Source organism: Poecilia latipinna, unplaced genomic scaffold (assembly GCF_001443285.1).
Source record: "Poecilia latipinna isolate Pla-1442-1.1 unplaced genomic scaffold, P_latipinna-1.0 Scaffold27, whole genome shotgun sequence".
Classification (NCBI taxonomy): Eukaryota; Metazoa; Chordata; class Actinopteri; order Cyprinodontiformes; family Poeciliidae; genus Poecilia; species Poecilia latipinna.
The window spans coordinates 548,744-558,619 of record NW_015112643.1 but is presented as its reverse complement, the minus strand read 5'-3'; the positions used below and the strand labels follow the sequence as shown (position 1 = coordinate 558,619).

General features: G+C 41.3%; 1 protein-coding gene across 1 annotated transcript in view; it reads right to left on the bottom strand.

Annotated features, from left to right (window-relative positions):
* klhl14 (kelch-like family member 14) overlaps positions 1-9,401 on the bottom strand; it is an 18,360-nt gene extending 8,959 nt beyond the window's left edge. The window contains exons 1-4 of the mRNA XM_015039219.1: positions 8,647-9,401; positions 6,984-7,884; positions 5,280-5,401; positions 404-493 (exon numbers count right to left, since the gene is read on the bottom strand). Of these exons, the coding sequence (XP_014894705.1) occupies positions 404-493; positions 5,280-5,401; positions 6,984-7,861 (1,090 nt within the window). The 5' untranslated portion in view covers positions 7,862-7,884; positions 8,647-9,401. The remainder of the gene's footprint in view (positions 1-403; positions 494-5,279; positions 5,402-6,983; positions 7,885-8,646) is intronic.
* Positions 9,402-9,876: the final 475 nt, after the last annotated feature.

The window sequence follows — 9,876 nt, the reverse complement described above, 5'->3', positions numbered from 1 at the left end:
TGGAAAAAAAAAAAAAAAAAAATATAAATTTTTTTTTTTTTTTAAAAAAATTAAAAAAAAAAAAAAAAAAAAAAAAAAAAAGGCTGATTCTGACTTTGGGGTGGGGGGCGGAAACTATAAAATTTTTTTTAAAGATTAGATTTAATCTCTAAGCTTTGAACAGTTAACAATACCAGTGTTTCACAAAAAGTACTGGTAGCACCCCATAAATATTCCAGTGATAGCTGCAGTTAATTTCCTGTTCCAATTGATGACGAGTGTTTACTGGAGTGCTGTTTGTTCACTCAGAGCTGACCTAACCCTCGAATGAGTGTTTACAACCACCTGACGGTACATCACCTTTGGCGGATTTTGTGGGAGAGTGAAATATTTGTTGTGACTGTATTCTGTGATGGTGCTGTACCGTTTGGGTTCCACTGGTCCTCCCCACCCAGCAGCAGCAGGAAGTTCTCCACCTCCACCACGCAGTGATGAGCGCTGTTGTAAGGCATTACTGAACGGCAAACAGAAAAACAGGTCAGTTACTGTAGTGTGTGGTGCAGCGTCTATCATGCTGCATATTACACCTGGTCTGATGTTCTGGTATTTATAGTCAAGCGAGTAATTTTTTTTTTTTTTTTTTTTTCCAAGGTTTTTACGTGTTTCAGAAAGTTAAAATTAAAACCTATTAATTGCATGGAAGCAGTTGTGAAAATTGAGATTTTGCAACATGTTGATATTGAGATGAGAACAATGACTCAATAGTGCAGCTTTAATTATTGCAGAGTTGGTGTTCTGCTAAAATATGCCACAGCAGTAGATCTTCCAGAGATATGCTATGTCGCTCCAATGAAGATAAACTGCAGAATATCATGGTCTTTATTTTAAAAAGTGTTTGACGTTTCCCTCACTGCAGCTGAGGGAGGATTTTTCTCCTATGTATGTTTTTGTGCTCCATGTCTCTCCTCCGTCTCCTTCTGCTGAAGTGACCCCATTGAGATGTAGAGAAATGGTCTTAGGTGACAGTCATAATGAACATGATCGTGTTCACTCAATAAATCTCGGGCCCGGTGCTTTTTGAGCACAAATCAGTGAAATGTTAAAGCCCACCTGTCTGTCTCCATCAGTCATTTCCACTGTCACCTCCCCACCGCCTGATGGATCACAGTTGCTGCAAAATTAGACAGCCTTGAATCTCATTTCTTTCCAATTGGCCTCTCCCTGCAATCTCACTCAGGCTGGATGACATGTGCCGGTCCTCGACGGGAGGGGAAGTCTCAGATAGGAACTAATGCTACATACGCTAAACACAGCTTTATCTCAGATGAGGGGGATTAGGCTGCCTGCCTTCAGTGCACCTCAAAGAGAGGTTCCATACAGCTGCCAAATTCTCTCACATGGTATTTACATTATCATTCAGTCAGCAGTATATAGGACACGGATCGGCAGCTTTTTATTTAGCATCTAGTGCCTGTACATGCAAAAAAAAAAAAAAAAAGATCATGTACTGATACAGAAGATTATTGGTCTACAATGTCTAAGTGTCAAAGTTTAAGGTATTCTAAGAAGATCTGAAAGATTCTGGTGGATGTTGAATATGAGGAAAATAAATAATAAGACAGAAGGAGAAAGCATACCAATCATGACTCCCTTATGGAAATATGACCTTGTTTCCATATTTTTTTGTCACACCACCACTATACAGTTCAAAATGTTTGACTGGAGCTGTATGAGCTACAGCAGGTGTCCAAAGAGCCAGTTTTACTTTCAGTCCAGCTAAATCAGTGGTTTAGAGCCACTGTTAGAAAAAGACAACTTGTTATTTTTGATATCTACTATAGGAAAGTGTTATCTTTTTTAAAGATAACACTTTTTTTTTTTGAAGAACCATCTATTCATTTCTGTTATTTCTTTTTTTATTACTAAAGAAAAACAACACTTTTTCAAAGAGAGGATTTATCCACTTGGTCATACGTGGAAAATATGTGAAAATAATTCATTAAACGAAAGCACATAGTGGCCAACCTGATGACAAGAAAAATAGATCTAAAATTATATTTATTTCTGTCATTTTGTGGTGGAAATTAATTGTGGAAATAACTGAAAAACTGTTAAAACAAGCATTTGTTTTTATTTTTATGTTAAAAATCAACCGTTGGTTCTTAATAATGTTTTAGCTAATGCTATCTAGAACCAATGTTGGTTCTTTCATTGTGGGATGAAAGAACCACTCACAGCTCTGAAGCCGCAGGTTGCAGACCCCTGTTCCAATTATAAGTAATAAAATAATTATGAAATAATACATTGTGTTCCTTTTTCCCAAACAGAAATGTGAAAATTTGGTGTGCATACATACTGAGCCCCAATAAGCAAAACTGAGTGCAACCAAGCAAAAATTGCACTGTTGCTGCTGTTCTGTGAAGGCCTCAGAAGATTTTTTTAGAGAAGAAGACTGCCTCATAAAAACGAAGGAACACAGCAGATAGGTCAGGGATAAAGTTATAGAGAAGTTAAAATAATAGCTTTAAAGGTCTTACAAGCATAGTACAGATTGTCATCTGGAAACTTAAATAATATGGAACAATTGCAAATCTACTAATATATGCCAGTCCACCTAAACCAAAAATCCTGGCAAATAATTTGCAACCCAGGTTGTTGGGGAAAATGTTGACAGAAGAACTTTAGCTTTTACGAAATATAGACAAGGAGAAAGACAGTGTTTTAAGAAAACCATAAAAAGAAAAATCCTTCTGTAGTTTGTAAATATGTAGAAGAAAGTTCTTTGGTAAGATGAGGCCAAAACAGCCGAAAATGTAACACTGCACATCACTTTGAACAACACCATGAAACATGGTGGTGGCAGCATCATGGCGTGGGAGTTGTTTTCTTCATCAGGGTCGGAGAGGTTGGTCGGAGGTGAAGGTAAAACGTCTGGAGCTTAAAACAGGGCAATTCTGAAGGAAAACCTGTTAGAAGCTGAAATGACTTGAGAGATGAACGGATGTGCATCTTCCCTAGACAAACACTCTGAGCTGCAGTGGACTGGGTTTAGATTAAAGCATTTTTGTGTGTAAGAATGGCCCAGTCAAAGACCAGCCGTAAATTCGATTAAGATTCTTTGGTGAAACTTGACAACGGATGGTCTACTTCTAATCGAGCCGAGCTTCAGTTTGTTTTTCTTTTTTTTTGGGGGGGGGGGTAGTTTCAGTCTATCAGTACACAAAGCAGTAGAGACTTTCCACATAAAAAGCATCAAAAGGTGGTTTTACATAGTATTAACTGAGAGCAGCTTGGTCTATCCCATACAATTCTCTAGAAAACACACTGATGTTTTCAGCAGTAATGTAACAAAATATTAAAAAGTTCATAGGATATAAATACTTTTGCAAGGTTCTCTCTCTCTCTCTCTCTCTCTCTATATATATATATATATATATATATATATGCACACACACACATGTCTGGCCATTTGCTCCCTTCCTTTTACTGACCCCTCTGGGTCAACAGCCATTCAGGAAGCAGAATAACCAGGTGCACTACAAGATGGGTATCACTGCTGTCTACAATAAGCTCTAGGGCTCACTAGAGGGAGTCAGAAGCCTCTGCATCGAAGCCACAGTGTTGGCTGGTTGAATGATTTCACAGCTAATGCACCACTGCTGCTTATGTGCCTTTGACAACAACACGATCAAATCATGCTAAGGAGAATCCCTTTGTTCCACAAGGAAACATACCACCGTTACAATCCTTTGTTTTAGTTTTTCAGAGCAGGTTGTTTTAAGAAAGGGAGACAAATTTTGCCCATTAACGTAGGCTGAATCCCTCCCTGCCTTTGTCTTGTGTTCGGCCACGCTGCTGTGGGTACACTAGATGGCAAACTTTCCACTAGAATCGGCAAGCAGCGGGCATCTCAGACACAGCGAGGGGAATCAGATTCTGCCTAAATTGTGTTGATGAATGTCTTAATCAAAGGCTGTCCCTCTCAGGTTTCGCCTCATTGAAAAGTTATGATTGAATGTTAATAATCTTCTATTCCACATCCATTGTGAGGAAGCTACATCAGGTGGTCACTGATGTGTTAAGGGGATGATTTTGCAGTTTTGTCCTTCCACTTGGCCACGGACCATTTGAGTGTTAACTTTTTAGTCGTGAGCGTCAGAAATCCCTGTTGACCTTTTGCTTGTTGCAGTTTATGCCTGCGAGTGTGAGTTTAATGAGAAAATGACAATATATACGCCAGTGAGCTTCATATGCATGCCTCCGCTGGTAAAAATGAACCCTTACAGACCAAAAATGAGCTTAAACAGCTTTTTTTTTTTTTTTTTTTTGCCAAGGCAGCTTAGGTCTCATAACAAGGTGAAGATGAAAAGAAAAACACAAATTAAAACAGATACACTTATGTTTGAGCCCCTCCACCCACCTCAAAGAGACAAAACACAGCAATGTATGATATGTATGAATGGAGAAAAGCAGCTGAGATATGACTCCGACAAAAACAAGGGACAAGAACTCAATATGTCCAGCGATGAGGACGCAAAGGAGAAATGTAGTTTCCCAGTCGCTCTGCTCTTGACCTTTGCAGTGTGGCAAAGGTCAAGAGTGGTGAGCCTCAAAAGGTCAGAGAAGACAGCGAGGTAGCAGACATATGGACACTCCATAGAGGTGAGAGCAGTATGGATGTGTTTGCACATTCCCAAAGGTCTCAAATATCTCCTGTTGAGAACCCAACGTTTCTTCAAAGGGACACAAAACATGACAAGTTTGTTTAAAGATAACAATTCAATTCATATGTCTCTCATTTGTGGTATCAAGCCAATTAATATGTGCATTAACTCAGCTTGCAAGTGACACAAGGTCAACAAGTTGACTGCCACCCCATGCAGCAGTATGCACAAGTGTAATTTAATCCAACCATTGATCAATGCGAGCAAAAAATCATGTTACATTTAGAATCTATCGAGGGCAGATGTCATTTCTTATTGTTCCGTCTCTGCCTGCAATAGATCATTAGATCCAAGCAAATCTCATCATGCATCCCGCCAGCGTATTTCAGCAAAAACAAGGGAACCCGGGCATGAAGCTCCACAATGCTGTGAAGTCACGCTCTGATTAAAAACTTATATTAAAAGTGATGGTGATACATTATTACCTGAAGGATTTAGGGAACTCCTTACTCTCATTTTCTGCGGAAATTAACCCGTGTTAAAGTCATCCACAGGAACAACTATTTCTCATCGTAATAGCCACTGAAACAAGACGCCTCGGGTGCAGAGGAGGCGAGAGCCTTTTTGCAAACTCACTTGTGAGGATCTTCCATGTCTTTTTCTCGTCGTCATAGTACTGGACCAAATTGCTGGGAAGACGATCGGGTCCAGGAGGCAAACCACCCACCAGGAGCAGCATTCGCTTATTGGAACGGATTCTGTAATGCCAAAGGTGGAGGTTTTTCGAAAAAGAAAAAAGAAAAAAAGCATTCAGGACATTTTTTATTATCATTTCATATAAAAAATAAAAAAAAGCTTTTGCTTTGACTTTTAATTTCAATCTCCCCATAGCATGAGGTTATAATAAACCTTGTGAGCAAATTCATTACAATTAGCTGAATTTGCTCAATTGCCTATATATCCTTATGATGTGTTACTGAATGGTTATTGTACACTAAAGATGTGTTTTCAATTAGCTGTGAAGCGAGGATGGTCCTGCAGGGTGCCATGCTGGAGGCTAAAAGCACAGCACAGAACATAAACCTGACTATACACTGTCTCCATTTCATTGGCTACAGTCGTTCATGTGACTTCTCTAACCCAATTGTTGGACGTTTCCTGCTTTTTGTAGATCAAATATAACCTGAACGGGGGCACCCTTTACTGCAAATTAATTACCATTATTGGATTCTAAATTTCCATCAGTGCAGTTCTATAAATTTATCGCAATATGCAACGAAAACAATGAATGTAGCTTGTTTTTTTTGTTTTGTTTTGTTTTTTTACACTTGGGTAAATCACTGTTGTTTCAGTATATGTCGGAATATATGGAAGCCCTACAGAAATGTTTTTGGGGTAATTCATATGCAAATGAGGTCTTGGACATAAATAATAGTGATTAATTGAGAGGAGAGAAACACTGCCATATTAAACTAATTATGAGGAGTCTTGATTTGTTGCACATTTGGGTGACTATGTGGGAAAAGATTTATTTGGACAGGGAAGGAATAGACATAGGTTGCATTATGTTAAAAAAACAGTAAAGTATAAACACAGGACTAACATTGATTCTAACAAACAAAAAAATTAATAATCTTAAAGGAAAATAGAGAAGTTTTATAAAATCACTCAACTTATTGCAAACGCAAGCTGCTTCTCAAACTGCCAATCCAGGCAAACATGAACATAATGTGTGGATAGTTTCACATAAATACTACATAACTTTCCCCACAGGCTAAAGAAATTGCTATAATAAAATACACAAAATTAGCATTAACTCTTGTTACATTTTTTTTTTCATGTAATTTCAATTCCAGGAAAACTCTTTCACTTGGATCATAAATTTAGTGCAATTACCATGTAATTACCATGGCAACAACTCAATTTCAGCATTCAAGGCTCTGTTTAATAAAGCCGCTTCCAATCAGTCACAGAAAATTCATAAAGATTTTGACATCTCGTCCACATTCATTTAAAATGAGTAACAAACATTTGAGGAAATAAAAAAAGGTTGTTTTGTTTTACATCTATCTTAGTTTGACACATGTCCACTTTGCTGTTATGAATGAAGTGCAGTAGAGAGTACATTAAAGCTCTACACAGCTGTCTTGTGTCAGAGGAAACGCCCCCACCATCTTCATAATCTGACCATCAACCCTCAAAGGTCTAACTGGTCTCGTACGCTGTAGTTTCATTTGTTGTTACATTTCAGCACCGTAATTACTCTCACATCCCGCAGTTGTTTGAATTAATGTCTATGAGCTTATATCTCTCTTTTTTTTTTGCCTCTGTTATCCTCACCTGCTTGCCATGGTCTGCCTGCAGTGCTGTCTGAATGGCATCAGGTGGTAGTTCATGGCATCCAGCAGCAGTTTCTGGCACACGGGGTCACTCCTCATGAAGTCCACAGACTGCACCCTCTCCACGAGCTCTGGGGCGGGTATGAGGGCAAAGCGCAGCCTCTTCATGAGGTCCGGAGCGTAGTGCATGCGCGTCTCCCGGTCATGCTCCAGCCAGAGGACAGACATCTGGAAGAGAGCCAGCTCTGACTCCACTGGCGGAGGCAGAGCGTCCAGCATGGCACACATCTCCTCAAAGTTCAGCAGCAGTACATCCTCCACCAGGTACTTGTTGGCCAGCTTCTTGGTCTCGTCGAGCCCGTGCAGTGCAGCAATCTTGCAGATTTGCTTGTAGTTCTGCACAGAGATCTGATCATTGAGGAACTGCACACTTAGCTTGGTTATCTGGGGGATGTTGAGGATCTTGCTGACTGACAGCACCTCTTCCACTGTGTCCAGGGAAAGAGTAACATTGGCAGTGTAGAGGTACTCCAGCACTAGCCGTAGTCCGATGGAGGAGCAGCCCTGCAGGACCAGGTTGTTGATGGGCCTGGCACTGGTGGTCACCAGCTTGTCGTCTGGGGAGGACGAGGGGGTCCCACTGCTGCCCTGATCCCCCTTGCTTCCCTCATTGCTAATCACATTATGGGAGGAGAAGAGGGATCTGAAATACTGTGAGCAGGATGCCAACACAGCTTTGTGGCAGTGAAACTGCTGTCCCTGGGCAGTTAGAGTCACATCACAGAAAAGCTGCTTTCTCCACAGGAGGTTGAGCCCATGCAGCAAGGTGTCACTGTGCGTTGGGTCAAAGGTGGATGTTCGATCACCCGATCTGGACATGACTTCCTGATTGTGAACGCCACCTAGGCAACAAATAAGCAATGCAAGCCATTTATTTACACACCAAACATCTGCACCACAAGAGATTTCTCAGCAAGTTATCTTCCATCCGAGCAGCGGGTTAGGAAAACCTGCCGCCAGCGCGGCTTCTGGCGCCTCCAACTTTGGGATCTTGGTCGTAAAGCAGCAAACAGAAACGCAGCAGTACTTCCCACAAAGCGCCGCTCTTATGCATGCTCAGCTGAAGTGCGAGCTGCTTTTAGAGCCGGGGACGGAGCTCGGCGTGGAGCCGAGGGAGCCGGAGACGCTGCGGCGCTTTTCCTCTCCTTAACGCGGCTGAAGTTGTCGAGGGGAGCCGGAGGGGGGGGGGACGAGAGAGCCGCCTCCTCCGCCGCGTTGGACCCGAACAACATGCAGCATCCAGCTGTCTTTTCTCCGGTCTTAGTGCACACACCCCTCACACTGAGGACATTACACTGATTTACGGAGTCAAATACAAAAGCAATTAGTTTGTCTCCGAGCCGTCAGCAGCAGCAGCAGCAGCAGCAGCGGTAGCAGTGCGGGCGTAAAACGGACGTGAGTATTCGGATAATATTCGCATAAAAGCATCTCTCGGCAAAGTTAAAACACATTACGCGTCGCTTATTGTGTTTCTATTGCTTGTACACAAGCTGGTTCGGTGTGCGTAAACTTGGACCCAAGCATGCCGTAGCGTTGTCCCTAAAAGCGCCTGTCACAACTAAATGATGTGAGCAGCTTTCCTGAGAATGGAAGACCAAACTTACCTGACTTCTGCTCTTCACGCCAAAAAAAAGAGAGAAAGAAAGTACGGTTCAGAATCCAAATATCTCCACAATATTCCTTTGTTCTTCTGGGTTTTTTTGTTTTTTTTTAAAGAATATCCCTTTCCTTTAAACTCTTTGTTCCGAGGTGTCTCCAAATAACCATTGGTTCCAACTCACAAAGTCACTATTTCAGGGTATTTGTTGACGTTGATCATTTGTTCTTCTGAATTAACAAGAAGTGTGTGAGTGTGTGAGAGGGAGCTGTGCTTTCTGCAAGAGAAGAAGAAGAAGAAGAAATATACGTGTGACAAATTATGCTACCAAGAAACAACACATCATTATCCTTGGGCCTGGGGCTCAGTGAGTCGTAACGAGAGTAATAGGAAATCCACGGTTGGGGAGAGAAACGGTCGTGCATGGCCGGTGGAGAGAGACCATGCAGGGGTATGGATGCTGGAGAGACTCGCAAAATTATGGCTCAAGGCTATTGTAAAAACTGTCGAGCGTAAATGACTGCGATTTCAAACATCTTTGGAAGAAAGAAAAGAGAAAAGGGGGGAGAAAAAAACCCCGACTCTTTCCCTCGCTGTTATAGAGAGAACCGTCAAGTTTTAGTGCGCATTGCTAATTAGTCAATTTCTCTCTGCCTTCACAGCCCGACGACTTTGCTGCTGAGCTGAAACTGCTAATTTCTGGGACCAGCCTTTTTTTGGCTGTGAACTGGATGGATGAATGGCTTGTCTCGCACAAATGACAAAAAGCCCCTGCCTTAATCTCCATCGCCAAAATAACCCCCTCATCTCATTCTGCTCCTGCTAGTCCTTCAAAAGAAGATGCTTTGCACTAACACAAGTTTTGCATCTGTATAATAAATAGCATCTACCATGATGTCCATATTGTTTATATTGCGAAGTGGAAGCATTTTTAAATTCCTCCTCTCACTCCGTGACAAAGGCACCTCATGCAGCATCACAGCACACATCCTCAAAGTGATGCAAAGTTTACAGAAACAAGCACATAAAGTGGTTTATTATGAACTATGATGTTTGATCAGCTTATTACAAAATTAATCGCCTATTACTGGTTTAAGTTAATATATTATTTAATTTGACAGAAATGAAAGCCTAAGATAAAGTAGAAACACCAAAAACACTATTGTGAACAGTGGTGGTGGCAGCATAATGCTCTGGGAATGCTTTCAGCTGCAGGGACATGCAGGCTGTTCAGGTT